Source organism: Gouania willdenowi, chromosome 4 (genome assembly GCF_900634775.1).
Source record: "Gouania willdenowi chromosome 4, fGouWil2.1, whole genome shotgun sequence".
NCBI classification, from domain to species: domain Eukaryota; kingdom Metazoa; phylum Chordata; class Actinopteri; order Blenniiformes; family Gobiesocidae; genus Gouania; species Gouania willdenowi.
Window position 1 is genome coordinate 9,061,347 of NC_041047.1, and position 18,731 is coordinate 9,080,077.

The 18,731-nt window shown below is 37.5% G+C and overlaps 1 protein-coding gene across 1 annotated transcript; it reads right to left on the bottom strand.

Moving 5' to 3' along the window:
* Positions 1 to 2,751: 2,751 nt before the first annotated feature.
* Positions 2,752 to 18,443, bottom strand: cp (ceruloplasmin). Its single transcript, XM_028444123.1, has 24 exons — positions 18,187 to 18,443; positions 16,025 to 16,269; positions 15,713 to 15,925; positions 14,889 to 15,062; positions 14,722 to 14,813; positions 13,835 to 13,997; positions 12,871 to 13,009; positions 11,721 to 11,860; positions 10,668 to 10,808; positions 10,551 to 10,595; positions 10,247 to 10,461; positions 9,955 to 10,108; positions 9,369 to 9,581; positions 7,524 to 7,728; positions 7,149 to 7,288; positions 6,931 to 7,059; positions 5,784 to 5,890; positions 5,644 to 5,699; positions 5,455 to 5,526; positions 4,926 to 5,017; positions 4,699 to 4,838; positions 4,555 to 4,611; positions 2,899 to 3,004; positions 2,752 to 2,818 (listed from the first exon to the last, which is right to left on the bottom strand). Exons 1-24 carry the CDS (start codon positions 18,345 to 18,347, stop codon positions 2,793 to 2,795), a joined length of 3,225 nt encoding a protein of 1,074 aa, XP_028299924.1. The 5' UTR covers positions 18,348 to 18,443; the 3' UTR covers positions 2,752 to 2,792.
* Between the last annotated feature and the right edge of the window lie 288 nt (positions 18,444 to 18,731).

Here is an 18,731-nt window from a genome sequence, read left to right on the forward strand (position 1 = left end):
AATCCAGATAAAGTTTATTTGATGATGTGAATCAGTCCATCTCCAAGTTTGCATCTTGCTTCTAATTTGACAAGTTAAAAAATCAAATCTACAAACTACAATTCTTTATGCCTATCTTTCCTCAGATTTGTAGTTTTGCAGTGAGCTTTAGGACATTTACCAATCCACTCTGATTTAAGACTTTCCAAACCATCTTCTGTGGTTTCCGATATAGGTTCATTAAGTGAGCATCTGCTGTGTTTAGGTCCCTTTCTGCGCTTCCTCCTCCCTTTTAGTGTTTTATGGGCTGCACATGGAGACAATCAGAGTAAGTGAGGAACAGCTGGATAACAGAAAAGCAATGGGATGACATGAAGCCAAAAAATCCTTTCCCGACATATGATGAGCCTGTTTAGCTCCCACATTTGTTAATCATGCTTGTCTCTCTGCTCTTTTTAATGCCTCTGCAGTTATCGAATCATTAATTAGGCTTATGTTGAGTCTATCCTGAGAGCCTGGTGGGGGGGTGGGGGTGGGGTACGACGACTGCAGGCATCACCGGCCATCTGCTTCAGCATGCTGACGTTGCACTCCATTAGTCTTTGTGGATGCTGTGTCCAGACAAAGCCAAAGAATGGATGCATTTCTGCTGTTTTCAGGATTAAGCAATTTCCCCCTGGGATTAATAAAGGAATTCTGATTCTGATTAACTGATGTAGTTTACTCACAAATTTAAAACATGGGTTTGTAGAGATAACTTTGCATTTTCAGAGTGTGCAATGAAAGCGTTATGGTAGAAACAGAAAGTCCAAGATAACACTCATTATATCTGATTTATTATCTTCATTTCATAAGCGGAGTTTTAGATTCTTGCCAGGGGGGGCAAGATTAAAAATGGAATTAAATATATAGATCGTCTCGAGCTTCGTGCCAACCACAATGTGTGTAACATATACAGTAATGCAAAAACGACAATTAACATAATTCATAATATTGACGACAAGAATTTGCGTCAACACCCCATTTAATCTTGTAAATTCAGGAAAAAGATTGGGTCGGTGGCCAATTTCTGCTTCTTTTTTGCAGAACATTGTGAAGAACAATTGCGCAACAGATGAAGAACCAACCTAAAGTCACAAAAGTTTGGGACCATTTCACTGAAAACTTCTCCTGCACACCTGAGGTAGATATATTTTTTGTACAGTCGCTGTGTTTTATGGCACTTAATGTATTTGTATATTATGTATGTTATGTTAAAAACTGTAATGATCCCACCTCCCCCCGCAAACTCAGCGTATGCTTCATTTGCATCTTTGAACTTCTTAAAGTCAGTGTGTGTGTGTGTGTGTGTGTGTGTGTGTGTGTGTGTGTGTGTGTGTGTGTGTGTGTGTGTGTGTGTGTGTGTGTGTGTGTGTGTGCGTGTGTGTGTGCGTGTGCGCGTGTGTGTGTGTGTATTTCAGCACAGCTTTAGCCCCATCATTCAGATTCTGTGCAGGTTTTGATCAGAGCCGCTGCCATTATTGGCCACATTTCATGGTCTGGATCTTTTAAATTTCTCTTCCTGAGCAGCTAATGGAGGCCAGCGGGTCGCCGCCAAGCCACCAATCTGCACACTCTAAATGTGTATTTGAAGAACTCCTCTCTGTTAGGAAGTTGAGTGTATGTGGGTGTTTAGAAAGGGGAGGTTATCTGTGTAATCTCAGTCTTCTGAGCAATAAGCAAAGTTTGAGTAAGAGCTCCTCAAAAGTCTTTTGAGCTATTTCCAATTGTGTGTGTGTGTGTGTGTGTGTGTGTGTGCGTGTGTGTGTGTGTGTGTGTGTGTGTGTGTGTGTGTGTGTGTGTGTGTGTGTGTGTGCGTGTGTGTGTGTGTGTGTGTGTGTGCGTGTGTGTGTGTGTGTGTGTGTGTGTGTGTGTCCTGTCTTTGCATTCATACAGTGCTCTTATGTGTTGTACTTCCTTTATTGCAGCAATTCTGCCCCCTAGTGGTGTTGGTTAAAACATGGTTTCACACTAATGATTCTTGTGGTTGCTGCAACACACACACACCAGGGTTGGGGTCAGTGCTAATTGCAATTGTGTAATTGCTAATTATTTAAAATGATGACAAAATTATCATTAGAAAATGCAAAAAAAAATGTGTAGATGTTTGAGTTTAGATTATTGACTTTGTCATTGTAATTGGCATGAAAATCTATGAAATATAATGTCAATTGCAATTTAATGAAATGCAAACCTGGGTAACCATGTTATAGTTCTATGGCTTACACATATGTAGTTAACAATTATTAAAATATGTCTCGAATCAAGTTTACCTGTCAGTTCTCCTGAGGTTAATTTTACCAATAAAAAAACATTTAATTGCAGGGCATGCTTACATAAAACATATTAATACCTATATTTTCATGGATAATGAAGCCTAAGAAGGTAACCAAGAGATTTAAAACAAATTAGAGGATAGATAATATTTTAATGTATTTTACAGCTGATTTAAGACATGGGTCAAAACTGATCCGTTACAATAAGAGATGCTAACAGAAAGCTAACGCAAGAAGAAGGTTACGTTTTATGAAATTAATTATTAAGGAATCAGTAATTGTGATTAATTGTAATTCACTTTCAAGTGGAGGTAAGAATTGTATTTTTTTAATTGTCAGTGGGAAAAAATGCCAGTCACCGTAATCACAATTGAGTTGTAATTGAACATGGATACACACACATGCACATGTTTCATGGTTTTGATTAAACGTACTTTACATGTTTTATTTGTGAGATGTTGGAGAAAAAAATCAGTGAAGCTTTAACGCACTGTTTAATCAGCCCAGGAGTCCCTTTTTCTTTGCTGTTGGAGAGAAAAAGAACAGTGTCAAAAAAATATAAAACATCATCATGTGTTTTTTAGTATAGGATGGGGTTCCTCACGTTTTTCTTTGACAGTGTACATGGCCTCCATTCCAGCTTTAATGTGATCATTGACATGACAGTGGAGCAGCCAGGTACCGGGATACTGAGGACGCATCTTTACGGTCTGAACAGGGAAAGAAGGAACATCATTTCATATGGGTATTTTAATAAGGATTGTTTTACAACTGGGTTTTTCACCCTCAACCCTCCCCAGACCCTGCTGATTTACACAGCACATGTCTTTCTCTATCTGGGTTTACATGTTTTTGTTTGTGTGTAGATGTTGGTATCATTCAATCATGTTGGAAAAGATTAATACCTTAGCATCTGTGGCAGCAACAGACATGGGTAACTGGGGGCCCGGGGGCCACATGCAGCCCCTCAGTTTAATTTTGTGCTTCCCTCAGGGTGAATGTATAAAATGACTCCAAAAACACACAAAATGACATAAAAAAACAAACAAAACATTATGGGGTGCCGAGTTTTTTACATTCGGAATCACTGAATCATAGCCAACATATTTTTAACATTTAGCTCATTTTTCTTTCATTTGAGACAAATTCATATATAACAGCATATTATATATCTATTTTGTTAAAAATGTGTAAGCATGAAAAATAAATCTAAATATGAATGTAAAATCTAAATGTAAAAGTTAAATGTCAAATCTAAATCTAAACGTTGAATCTAAATATAAACGTTGAATCTAAATATAAACGTTGAATCTAAATATAAACGTTAAATGTCAAATTTAAATCTAAATGTGAAATCTAAATCTGAATGTTAAATCTAAATCTAAATGTTAAATTTAAATCTAAATGTTAAATCTAAATGTGAATGTCAAATCGGTCGCCAAGTGTAAAACTAAATGTTTAGAAATTATACAAAGTGGGCAGGCCAGCCTCTGTCAATCACATGGATTTAACTTTTACATTTAGATTTAACATTCACATTCATATTTATTTTTCAAGTGTACACATTTTCAACAATGATATAAACCATGCTGTTTTACATGAACTTCTGTTTCAAATGAAAGAAATATTAGCTAAATGTGACAAAAATTAGCTAAATGTTAAAAAATATATCAGCTATGAAACAGTGACCGAGTTTTACATTCACAAAATCCCTGTAAAAAACATATAGAGCTCCAGAAAAATTGACAAAAAGAACATTAAGCAATTACTCACATCGCACAAAACAACAAAAATATACAGAATGGCTAAAGAATTTACAAATGACAACACAAATATGCAAAAAACCTTTGTTGTTTCCTGACATGAATGTCGATAATGGGGCCCTCGGTTCAGGCAATCACATTTTTGTGTCCCCTGCTCTGATAAAATTTGCCCATCTCTAACTTAGACTTAAATGTTATTTATTGGATTCAGTTTTAGTACATCTTAGTACACTTTTCCAACCTGCAATGACGTCATGGTTGTGTACACTGTGAGTAAAGTAGACTTCCTGGGAACAGCCTCTCTGCTGCTCTCATGAGTTCAATTAGATTAATGCTGTCGCTTAGTAATGCTGAGTCATCAAAAGTTAATAATGTGTCTCTTTTTGAAATTCCGCTGCTCCTGTGAGCTGTCATCAGAAGCCGGTTCTAAAAAAAAAAAAATCTGAAAGTTGTCATGAAATGATAAAAAAAAAAGTGTCAGAGGAGTTTCACAATACCTGGAATGTGGCAGGAAACAGATCAAAGACGTCAGTTCGATGAGGGCTTCCACCCAGCTGATAACGAAAATGGGTTTTTTGCATCAATATTTTCTAATGTATTCATTCATTGTCCTCTGAGTACATTCGTGCATTCTTCTTTACCTTATATTCCACAGTGTGACCATGCCAGTGGACACCGTGTATGTCCACTTCAGTGCCCATTCCCATCAGGTACCAGTAGACCTTATCACCCACCTCCATGTTTAAGCCATTTAGGTTACCATAGAGATAACCATTGATAGCTGCAAAATGCAAAAATATACAGTGATTGGAAAACAAATGAATGAACGTGCATCAGCATTCATCATTCCATGTTATCACTCCCTCACCGTGCATTTTGTTGCTCTCTATGAAAGTTTCGTCATCTTTTAGGTTTGCACGAGGGTTCCTGATGTGTGTCCTAATGTTTTCATCCAGATACCTAAAGACAGAGAAACTTCAGTGAGCATTTTTTAACCTGTAACCTTTTGGATCAAAACAAGTTTAAAAAATTTACATTTCTTTCTTTTTGTTTAGTTTTACTCCAAGAAAATGAAAAAAAAAAAAAAGTTGGTCATACTTTACTTGAAGATTTATACATAAGGCTGACTTTAGCTGTCATTATGACAATAGCATGAATAAGTTGTCATTGAGGCTCTTCTAACCCAAAATATGGTAACATACTCTATCTCTAAAGGTGTCATAATTTAGCGAACAACACTTAATGACACCTTATTTATGCTAATGACAGATAGCCGTAATGTCAGGCTTTTGTATAAAACTTCAAGTAAAGTGTTATTAAAAAGTCTGCCAAAATCTTTTCTTTTTTAAAAAAAGGATTAACAGAATAACATGTATTCATATCTATGTTTAGCTCACCAGCTTTCGTTCTCATCAAATACCAGGAAAAGCAGTGCAAACTCTTCAACTTCCTTCTTTAGTCCCAAAGTCCTGGAAGCAAACCCAGTGTTTCAATTTTTTTTTTTTGGTAAGATTTCACAACAAATTGTCAAAATATTTTTTCACAACTTCAACTGTGCGTGGTTGAGTCGCCGAATCATCGCTCACCTTGCCCAGCTTCGACGACAAATAACCAGTGGACCAATCAGACCACTGTAAAGATCCTGACAAGCAGAGTGTGTTTGTTTGTCAATGTGGGTGCATCTATGTTTGTGTGTGTGCAAATCTATATGAATGCCTGGACATACCTTCGAGACATCCACCGCGGAGTAGTATGCTGACACGGAGCACTCCTCCTGCTCTACCGTTGGTCCAGTATTCTTGTTGACGTACCAGCTGTATGTGTGTGTTTCACCTGAGACAAGAAGTGCTTGAGTATGTACGGTTTATAAATCTTAAGATTTAGTTAATATAACCTAAGTTTTTACTTGCTGAGAAGGAAATTGCAAACTAATGTAATACTCATACTAACTCTGACATCAAAATGAGTATGTAGTGCGTTCACATTAGATAGTATGGATACATTGAGTACACAAGAAATACCCGGAATGTATACTAAATCAGGACATAGCTCCAGCGGGATTCATTCTTTCTTCTTTTTGAACAGTATGTTAAGTTGAGGTTTCGTTTATTTGGACAAGGTTTTTCAAGACATTTTTTTTTTATTAAAATGACTCTTGCTGGAACTATTAGATTGAGGTCAAGTGAAACTTCAAAGGAACCATCAAAGGTGATCAGCAGAACTCCTCTGACGGAAACTGACAGTTGACAGTCGAAACATGTCGGGAGATAAAAAACTTCCTGATAAACCTTGTCTGAATAAAGGAAACCTCAACTTAACATATATCGCGACATTTTTGAAATATGCACAGTGGGCACACTACTCAAACGCAGCAGCCCCACGATGTATTGTGTGCGGAAAGTAAAGTCGTCTTGTGACCGGCTTCAAGCTAAAAGTCATCCCGTTTTCAAAACAAAAGCATCTCTTCTTCTCCTCCGTTAGTTTTTAACAATTTTGTAAAAATGGGCTCTTGCCTTGAAGTTAATCAGAAGTTTTGTCAGTAGCACAATGACGGGTCTCTGAAAATCTCCGAAATGTCGGAATGAAATCTGTTTCCTCAAGTTTTATGGATCAAATGACCGCATGTTGATATTCTACTTGGTCACTTTCTTGCTTAAAATGTTTTAAGAACTTCCAAAGGTGGGGAATCTACAGAAATATTTAGCCTCAGTGTGGCTCCGGTTTTTGTTGTTGTAGGATCAAAATGCATGTTGGGAAACTTGGAAGTGTACTTTAGTGGGAACGGTCATCATCCTAATCCTCCTAACCATACTTACAGTATATAGTAAACAGTAAGTCTAGAAAAGACTGGTACAATAATCTGACTTCCACACCTGGTTGGGTCTGGTGGACTTGGGGGCTCTCTGTCTTGACTCCGTGGGCATGAATGGAGTATGGTCTGGTTGCCATGTTCTTAAAAACGATGCTGACTTTGTCTCCCACGTTTGCGTGGATCATTGGTCCTGCAAGAAAACAACATTTCAAACTTCACATGCAGTCTCTGGAAAACTTGAACTGTTAGCGTACTTGTTGTGCAGCCTGTAAATCATACCCATAATGCCAAGATGTTCCATATCAGCAGTCCTTTCCACTTGCTTGGTGAACTTGTTGTTGGTGAACTGCCGATAAACAACCTTTTTATACCGAGAACCGATGAATCCACCTTGCTGATCTAGGAAGACTGGTGCAGGACTACGGCAAGAGAAAACTTAATATCAATTCTGCAGATCAGGATAAATGCTTGGAGAAATTAACATAGTCCGATTGATTTTAACATGAAATTGACACTGTTTGATACTCAAGGGACAAAATGACTTAACTTTGCAACATTGACCACTGTGGAACTTGATATTTACAACCAATTACTTTCAAACCTAATGAACCACAAACAGTTTCAACTGTACATCGAATGGGTTGTCAGTCATACTTGTGAAGCCCGCGAAACATCTCTGTCTCCCAGGTTCGGTTTGGGGAGTAGTCCCACTCCATTTCCATGGCGGCAATGTAGTAGGTTTTTGAGTGGAGCATCACTTCACCCTGACGTTGAAACATTCCGCACTTTGTCACAGTGTAGTTGGCTCGCATCCCACCGTTATAATCACTGACTGTTGCAGAAACGACTTCAAACTGGCCTGAAAAACACACACATAAAACATATCGTATACAGTAGGCTATTCTGTCCAAAATTTCACAGATTAGTTGGTTGTTCTTTGCAATGTTTAGAACCTAGGTTCCCAAAGTGGGGTACGGGTACCTTTAGGGGTACACAAATTGTCATTGGGATGCGTGAATAAAAATTAAAAGAGCGTGACAACATTGGAAAATAAAACATGAATTGACCAGTAGTGAGGAGCCTCCATGCTTTATCACAATTTAGATATTGACCTATGTACAGTAACTCTCTAGCGGTGACAGAAAAACTATCTCATTAAAAAAGCACAGATAGGATGAGAGCTACTATGCTTTGTGCTAGCCAAACATGATTGGTGCCTTTTGCCACTACGTACTGGTGGCAAATGGAGTTTCAGCTTTGACAAACATGAAAACAAAAGACAGAACAAGCCTTTTCGTGGAGATCGATTTAAGACTCAGACCCTCTCAAATTCAGCCAAATATTCTCTCAACCTCACCCTTCTCATTAAAGTTGTAGTGAGTTGTATTTCACAGTTTCAGGGTGATCAATATGTTTTATTACTGGTATATGTTGAATCAACAATTGTTTAATAGATTTGTTTTTCCAAAACAAAGAGATTAGTTTATCACAGAAAATACCTGTAGGCTATTAATTAAATAAATCAAGTGATAATTCTGAATACGATGTTTTCTTGTATGCTTACAGATTATTAGTCTTTTTATATTGTATATTATTCCTCAAAAGTACAGGTAAAATTCAGGGACAAATTTCACTATAGGGCAACATTGTAAATGAAATTACATTATAGTGTTTTTTAAGTGGGCAGGAGTAGGGGGTACATGGCTTCAGGGTAAATATATCAAGGGGTGCGGGATTGTGAAAACTTTGGGAACCACTGATTTAGAAGAATGTAAAAGAGAAATCCCAATAAAATGAACATTATTCCACTTCCACGCCGGTTTAAATCTACCAGACATACAGAAACCACTTGCCGATGTCTGCTTTAATCTCTGGGGTTGGCTGATCAGACACACTTTATTTCAAGCATTCAAGTGGCTCTTGTTGCCTTATTATTTTGTGTTATTTTATGCTGGTTCAAGTTTGAACTTTGTCATGAATTTCTATTCTTTTTCTTTATAATTCCAGTCTAAGTTTGTCTTGTCTTCTTTTTAGATAATATGTTAATGTTTCATTTATTCAGACAACTGCTTTTCAGAAAATTGACTTTGATCCCTTGACATGTTTTGACTTTCAACTGCCAGTCTTCTTCAGAGGCGTCTGCTGAACGCTTTGATGTTTCCATGACTTCCGCTTAATAATTGCAGCAAGTTCTTTTCATGTTTTCTGAAAAACAGTTGTCTGAATAAATCACTAAACTTAAAATATTATTGAAAAACCAGACAAAAAAGATCTTGCTGGAATTATTACGTGGGAGTCAAGGAAAGATCAAGGCGATCAGCAGACACCACTGAAGAAGACTGGCAGTTTGAGAGCCGAAACATGTCAGGGTATTGTTTTCTTTGTTGCACAGACTGCTCAATGTGTCTTCTAATTTCACTATTGGGGACAAAACGTTTTGGTTGAATTTGATAGAAAAAAATGTGCTGTAGCCATTAAAGAGAAGGAGGCAACTAGTACCCATGCTGTCTGGCTCCATTGTGACCGTGTGTGAGATGTGAGGGAAGACGTTGATGGTATCCCGTCTGTTCTGCCAATAGAGGAAACGGTTTCCGTGGAAGTAAAGACTGTGGATGTCCGTCTCTGTGCCCAGTCCTGACAGGTGCCACGTTACTTTGTCTCCCTTACACATGGTCAAGCCTGGGAGGTTCCTGTACACAAATCCATTGATGGCTAAAAGAGAACCACAGAAAAAAAAACGTCATAGTAATAAGAACAAGAAGATTTTACCAGAGGTGTAAAGAGTTCTGATATATCCTACTTAAGTAGAAGTACTGTTACTTGATTGCAGTTGAACTCAAGTACGAGTCAGTCATACATAAATTATGTAATATAATATCACAATGTCCGATGATCATTTTAAAACAAAAAAATTATAATTTACTCAGTAACAGTTGGGTGTAGAAAGCGAACTAATTACTTCTTTTAAAATGAACTTAAGTACAAGTAAAATTACTGATTTAAAAATATACTGAAAAAAGTACTCATAAAAGCGACTCAATTACAGTAACTTGAGTACTTATGAATGAGTGCAGACTCCACATACCATGCATTTTGTTGCTCTCTATGAATCCCTCATCGTCTTTGTTGACAGTGTTCGGAGTAGTAGTGGATAACATCCTAATGTTGTCGTCCAAATACCAGCTCAGATTCTCATCAAATATTGTAGCCAAGAGATGAAATTCTTTGTTATAATGTTTCTACACAAGTAGGTAAAGGATTCCAAAGGAGAGGTTGAGTGTTACTCCATCAGGGTATAATATCGTTAAAATAAAATGTGTTTTTTCTAAACCAAATAACTCCCCAAACCCCACCTCACGTTGCCGTGCTTCTCTCACCTGCACTCCTTTCTTTAACGAACCAGGCCGACAGATCAGAAGTGGCCCGACTAGTCCAGAGTTTGTGTCCCTGACCGGGTCCACTGCTGAGTAGTACAAATATGTCAGACAGTCCGCCTCCCCGTTCACAGGTCCAGCACCGATAGGCACCATCCATTCATAGGTGTGAACCATGCCAGGTTTAACTAGGGCAGCTGGAGGAGGGGTCACCACCCCTACAGCAAGTGACCAAACACAAAGAATGGATTTAAATCATTGAAATATTTCAGAAAAACTTTTGTTTTTGGTTATTATTCCCACTCACGTGTTTCTTTCTTTATTTCTCGCAGTTTCTTTGCCGTATGGGTTTCTGTTGAGGAGAGGATGCCATGATGAATACAAGCATAATTGAGATTTACTTAACATTTGTGTCTTTGCCGACCTTCCAGTTCGTTGTGATAGAGCGTCCCATCCTGCTCTATGTCGTACTGGACCCCGTGTGGTTGTATTGTGTAGGACCGGGTCGCTTTGTTCTTAAAAATCACCTTGATGGTGTCTTTCTCCTCGGCTCGCAGTACAGGACCTGGAAACGATGAGCAGTTATTGGAGTAACACCACCAATATTTTTGACCAATTGGTGTAAAAAAAACATGGTTGCATATTTGTATTTTTGGTAACACTTTACTTGAAGTTTTATACATTACGCAGTGATTATGACATGACACCTGTCATTAGCATGAATAAGGTACCTGATGGCTGTCATTAAATTTTAGTTTAATTAGAGAGTAATATAATAAGCAAAGCTAGCAGTAACTTAAAAAGGTAGGAAACGTTAAAGTTGCACCATGAAACACCTATTTTACGAGCTACTACCAAACAACTCTTAACTAATTGTGAAACATGTAACATTTGTAAAATGCTACAATTGTCATATTTTGTAAAAATCCACCTTGCATTTAAAAATATAAATAAATCTTATATGTATCATATTATATATAACATACCACAACCTATACATCAAATCTGCAACACAATGTTTCAGTGAAAATAATCATTTAAAGATGGTTAATTTAATTCCAACTCTACTAAGTTCTAACTACATCTCTCATCTGTATGTATCTTTGTGAGTTTGAATCCTGGAAAGTCAATCAGATTTTAGACGAAGCTCATTGGTGACTAGAGCTCCTGAGGGCACCTATCATAGTCCATGGGGGCTGCCCTGCCCTAACCCTAACCCTTCGTTAGACTAACCCCTAACCTTAACCTTGACCTTAACCCTACCTAACCCCACTAGATCCCTCCACCTAATGCAAAAAATGCCAACATAGCTCCAAATGTGTCAGAATTTAGCGAACAACACTTGAATGACAGCCTTCATGACAAAAGTAAAGTGTTACCTTATTTTCTAACCATCTGATATGGGAGCGACAGTAAAGATTCTCTTAAAAATTGGTCTGTCAGGAGCAAGAAAGGCCTAATTTTTTGTCTGAATTACCCAGAATTCCTAGGTGTTGCTCCTCCGGACTACGCAGCATCTTTGTTAGGAATGAGTTGTCTGTGTATTCAACATAGCGGACTTTCTTGTAGCGGCTTCCAATGCGGTTTCGACCTCTGGTTACAAACATGTCGGCCTCACTGAGTGCAAGCACAAAAACAAAGATCTGTTTCAGAATTCTTCAGAAACTCGACTTTGGTTCCAGTGCATTAAGGTGGTTCACAAAAATAATTTCCACCAAATTTTGCCAGGTCACTTTTTGCCTTGTTCCAATTGACATTGTTAGCATCCTTACCAAAAAATTGAGCATTGCATTAGTTCAGCCAGGCACAGAAATCAAGCTAGCCCAGCTCCATCAGCTGACAGTAGCTGTTAACAACTGACAGCATCCATCCCCTAATTCAGTTAATCATCCAGCTGATCATGTTTCATGCTTCCCATTGGTTAGGGTTAATCATGGTTCTATATTTAAACCACTGCAACACGCCTACTTCAGCACGCTTCATCCGCAAATGCCAACCCAACCCACCCCCACCACAGCTCCTCCTCTTCTGTCTAATTAAACAGTGTCTCCTGTTGGCATCTAATGTCTGTGCTTCTGTTCCAGGACCTCAAGCTGACCGCTCTCTCTGCTTATGCGTTTCCATGTAGCTCATGGAAGAGTGAGGGGAGCTCTCTTCGCTTCTTGCTTTCCACGCAGCTGCGTGGAATGACTTTACTGCCAAATGTAAACTGCATGCTAATAAACAATTTCACTAAAGTGATCCTAACTGAAATGGAGTCAATTGCTGCACATTTAGGGGTGGCATACTTTTTCACAATGTTGACATTTTTTCTATTTTCAGGAATAGTGTTTGAACTCTTCTAATGTTCCTACTCTTTTACTATTAATACAGGGAGAGACTGTTTATGACTATACTTATCTTTATATCACTCAAATTTCTGATATCTGTCAAAGTTCATTGGTTGAGCAATACAAATTGTACAAAAAGTGTGCCACCCTTTATTGATGTTATATTGGCAAAATTTTTGGTACAAATGTTCAAAATGTCAATAGAAAAAAGCAAAATGCAATCTGGCAAAACTTGGAAAACTTTTACTTACACCATCATATTGTGAACCACCCTACTATGTGAGCAGAGACAGTTACCTTTCAGTTGGCGCCGTAGGAGCATAATCCCAGACCTCCTCCTCTGCAGCAATGAAGAACTCCCTGAGTTCCCCGTGAGGCCGTGGCTTATGAACATTAGGGAAGCACTTCTTGATCTGAAACAGAGCTTGCATTCCAGCTGAAAAAGATCCAGACGTGTGTGGTTGGGATGCATAACTTCTCTGTCACGTTATCTCAGTAGATCAGGATGATCTAAAGCAGTGTTTCTCAAAAGGGGGTAGTACTCTACGGCAATAGAGGGGGTACTTGAGATAGGAAGTGTAGGAAATTACAAATGAAATTATTAAAAATATAGAGTTCTATAATGATTGTTTTTGGATATAAATGATAATCATAATAAAAAAAAATGACCAGCAACACACAAAATGACAGAAAAATACACAAAATCACTTCAGAATACACAAAAATAACAGATAAATATACAAAACATCATAAGAAACAACCGTACGACACCAAAGACACACACACTGAGAGAGAAAAATATCAATGATACCATAAACACAAAAATGACAAAATAAGAGAAAAATATACTGAATAATAAAAAGTACAGAGAAACAACAACATAATACATGGAATGGCACCAAAAACACACAAAGTGACACAGAAAACACACAAAATGATGATAGAAATTATTTTGTTTAGAACATAAATGGAAAATACATGTTTCATTCTTGGTCCCACACCAGGGAGGATATGGCCGTAAATGATAAAAACTATAGAAATAAATGTATTCGGGAGGCACTAAATACTGTTTCATTCTATGTATTTACAAAATGAAATTCTTTAAAATGTGTGTTATCACTCATTCATTACATCATTAAGCTGTACAGTAGTTTTTTCATAGTATTCTGAGCAAAATGTGTTAGTCGGACAAAGGGGGGACTTGAATTCAAAAGTTAGAGAAAATGTTTGAGAACCCCTGATCTAAAGCACATCATCTCACCCATCAGATGGTCGTTGACCGTGCACGTCAGCAGCCAGTGTCCAGGGTTGTCAGCTACCATTTCAGCAGTGACGCTGGTTCCAGGGAAGAGGCTGATGGTGTCAGTGTGGCGGTTCAAAGCAGTCAGGATCTGACCGTGAAAATGAACTGAATGCATGTCCACCTGTGGAGTGTTCACATACGTACACAAGCAGATTAAGAGTCGATGGGACAAGAGTTGTAGATTAGCAATAGCTATAAAGTCTTTGTAAAACACATCAGTTACATTAACTGTATTGGAGCGATGTAAAATTGTATTGTCTCCATTTGGTAAAAAAATATTGTTCAATTCTACTCCTAAAAAAACCAAATACTTAACGTAAGAGTTATTAAGCTGTTAATAAGAAACAAGTGGGAAAGTGATTTATTCTTTAGTTTATAGTTCTTGGGCCTTGTGTTACATTCAACATTCTCACACTGATAAAAGAGGTGAATATCTTCCTTCTTGTGTTTTTTGGAATATGACTTAATGTTAGGATTCAAAGGGTTCAGATTAAATAAAAAAATGCCAATTTATTTATTCATTTAATTTTATCTTATTTTGCTTTATTTTTTCACTTTTTATTTTAATCCTTCCTTTTAATGTGGTGCAACACTGCCCTAACTTTTTATATTTTCCCTTTAAATAAAGTTTAGCTAACCGTTCCTTCATCACGGCTGGTGATGATATAGAAGATATAACTGTGTTTGCTGCTGAAAAATTAGTTTCTTGTAATCAGTAGGTGTAAATTATTAGTTTTCAAAATAGAATTAAATGTAAAAAAATCAGATAATATGAAACAAAAATATGTTTTAAATATTATCACTACAGTGCTTTGTAATGTTAATTATAATAAGGAAGTTGTTACCTCATTGCCTAATGCCATTAAATGCCAGTGGATCTTGTTGCCTTGGCACATGCTCAGCCCAGGCAGGTTTCCATAGAGATAACCATTGATACCTGCAGCATAAATTCCAATTCAGGCCATGTTTTACTGCAAAATAAAGTTTTTGCGTAATGGATCCTCCATATTACCATGCATCTTATTGCTTTCAATAAAATCTTCATTTTCTTTCAGGTCTTTGGCCGGATTTGTGATGGAGGTCCTGATGTTTTCATCTAAATACCAGCTGAAGTTCTCGTCTGACACCATGAAGAGCAGAGCGTATTGATAGTCTCCTGAACTGTCGCCATGCACGTCCAGAGTTCCTGCAGAAGGAATGCAGAAGACATGTTGTCAAAGCTCTAAACAGGAGGTGGCGAGTAACAACAAGAAGCAGATACTCCACATCTGGAACATGTTTATCCAGCTCATTCTACAGACACAAGATTGGATTTAAATGAGGGTAATTTGGAGACCAAGTTAAGCATTGGCCTGTTTCAGAGCTCACTACTCTCAGGGAATATAGCGTCTATTGAAGAGTGAAAAAAATTTTCTGCAAAACTTAATTGTTGTGCTTCTCAGAATCCAATTCGGCCTGCAGGAGAAAGTCAAATAGTCAGACTCTGAACAGTAGGTGAAAAAGCACCAGAAGTCACTAAAGTCAGACAGAAGAACAAGGGAGTCAGATAGAGAAACATGTCTTTTGCATCTGGAACAATCTGCTGCGAAGGAAGGAGAGAACCTCAATCGAGCTTGTAGCTTTAAATGTATCAGGGTTATTGATTACTGTATGTTAATTAATCTGGTCATCTGTGTGAGGTGATGAAAGAAAGAAACTGATTGATGTCCAAGTCATCTGAAACAGCAGCATTGAAGGTTCTATGCTGACAATACATTCAAGTAGACATACAATATTTGTGCCAATATATCTCCTACAAATGGATTCTGTGTGATTTAAACGTTGTAGTTTTTTCACCTCTCTTGCAGACGATGAGAGGTCCAATCAACCCAGAGTCGATGTCTTTTGCTGTGCTGACATGGGAGTGATAGAACCTGGTCATACAGTTTCCTTCCTCAGCAGTCGGGCTGTGGGATTCAGCAAGCGTCCACTCATAATGAACAGTTCCTCCAGGAGCCACAGAGTCGTCTCTCTTCAGCTCTGGCCCAGTACCATCAGGGTAAAGGGCTCCTGATGAGAGAAACAGCCCCCCCCCCCAATGCATTGATACATTTACTGTATGTTCACCTTTAATACACTCACTACATCATGAGTAAATCACTGTCTCACCTTCATTGCCTTTGCTGTAGTTCAGCCCATGGGGGTGGATGCTGAAAGGTCTGAATGCTGAGTTCCTCAGGTGGACTATTATGGTGTCCCCCTCCTCGGCCATCATCATGGGCCCAAGAAAGCCCAGCCAGTCAGGCTTCTGTACCTCTGTCCTATAGGTGGCATCAGTGTACTGCTTGTACACAGCCTTTTTGTAGGTGGGGCCAATACGTTGAGGGCCCTTCTTTAAAAAAACCGAAGCTTCCCTTTAGTGAGATCCACACAGAGAGAAAACTAATCAGACGTTTGGAACAACAGCACAGTCACACTTCAGTTCAACACAGCTCACGGTATTTATGTTTTCACCCTGAGTACACAATGAATGTATCTTGTTTGAATGGTTTAATGCTAATGGTTGTCTTTGTGTATTAGCCCTCCAATAGCAACCATGCACAGTTGTTATGTTGACCGTGCACTTGTTTTCAGTAGGATTGGCATTCAGTTATTTAAACTCAGATGGCCTCAAGATGCAAATAAATAAATAAATAAATAAAAAGGTTGGAGACGAGTTACAAGTTGTTGTTTTTTGTTTTTGTTTTGTTTTTGGCCCTCATAGATTTTAAAAAAAATATATACTGTATTTTCCACTTTATACAATATATATATATATATATATATATATATATATATATATATATATATATATCCTGAAAAACCCTTTGTTATTCATGTTTCATTTATTATTTCCCAATATGTGAAATGCTTTTGTTATTTTCGTCCACATTTCTCCACTGTGGGATGAATAAAGGACTATTTTATCTTATCCTACTGTAGAAAGGGAAATCTTAATAAGATGAAATACCTTAAATTAAGGCAATATATGCTTATACTTTTATAGACGCCAGTACATTAGTTACTTAGTAGCATGTTTTACTCTATAATGACGACTGTTTTCAGTAACTAGTAATCTAACAAGTTACTATTTCTAAACCAGTAATCAGATTAAAGTTACTTATCCAAATCACTGTGAGGTACTATTTATGTCCTTATTCTCACGTATGCAACAAGTCACGTTTTCAAAATGACAACTCACGTGTTACATACTCAATGACCATATACTGACCAAATATGTCAGGTCAAAAAAACAACAAAAAAAACTTGTATTATATATTGTTTTCTGGCAATACTTTGTCAGGAGATACATTGATAACATTACTGTTAAAAATGCATTTCCACTGAAGTGAGTATAGTGCCTATGAGGCGGTGGGGGCCGGCAGCTGCTGAATGTAACTAATAAAGTAACTTGTAATCTGACTTTTAGAATCAAGTAATCAGTAAAGTAACTAGGATACCTTTTAAAGGAGATATGATTAATTAATCATCAGATTAATTTTTAAACATAACTGTGGCGACACTGCTTATTTGTTGCTTGATATGATATTTCTTCTTGGTGAGTATTTTATTAAAATAACTTTCAAAACATCTTGAAAAGCCAAAATTTCTTGTTCTGTAGTCAAATTATTTAGCATGAAGTAAAATCAGGAATATAATTAAGCAGCCTAAGTAGATTACTCGTACGCAATAACTAATTTTTAAAAAGAAACATCTTATCAGACAAAAATAATCATATATTGCATCAATTTAAAAAATGTCCCTTTTTGGAGTACTGTTTTATTAGTAATCGTCATACAACACTTGAGTGTGTAAATGCTAATTACATCAGAAAACCTCGAGTAAACATGTCTTCAGCTGTGATTTACACTTGGTAGCCCTAAGTTTAGTTTGTGGTGTAAATACATGGACGATACATCATGTGACCAGTTGCTAAAAGCCTGTTGTTTGTTTAGGAGACCTTTTAAAACCTTCCTCGTCTGTGTGGCATTAAAGAATACCTCGGGTTTCCTCCCAAAGACCCAAATATTAAAATATTTTTTTAAAGATCATGTACAGTAAATTGTGTGCTTGCGTACCATACCTTCAGCACAAAGACAACTTTAATTGGACTCCACAGCCCTGAACATTATGGATAATGCAGATTTTTTGGAATATTTGATCATTCCCAACCTTTATTGTGAACATGCAAAACAATGATGACTTTTTTATGACTGATTATGTCATTTGGTTTGAGATCAAAAATGTTCTTCACCAGTGAGGAACAACGTGTACTAGTCTACGGTACTTACTCATCCTCTAGAACTGTCCGGTTTTGAATGACATTCATCCCACTTGGTGCATAGTTCCATGAAATCTCTTCAATCCTGATGAAGTACTCCCTTCTCATCCCAGAAACACACACCACTGCACAACACAACCCCAAGGCCAGCCTTAACCCAAACAAACCCATTGTTAAAAAATAAAAAATGGTTTCCCCAATGGAGAGACTTTTGTTGTACTCCAGACGATCAAGAAAGCCAGAGCAGATGACTGACTGTTTGGACTACACAAGTCGTGGGGTTTGAACCCACTTTGTTTTTATACGACCTTAAAGAAAGGCGAAGGCAGGTGGAGCCAAATGGTCTCTGACCGTCAGTCAAATGTTTGAGCTAAGCTAACGGAACATCAGGTGTTTGATCAGCATGGGTCCATTACAAAAGGTCAAAGTTTAGAAAACTGCAATGAAAGTTTGTAGTTTCCTAAACAATTCACTGACAATATTAGATTTGACTCTTATTTTGAACATTGTGTTACAACATTAGTGAGGCATCTGCATTTATTAAATTAGGTGAAC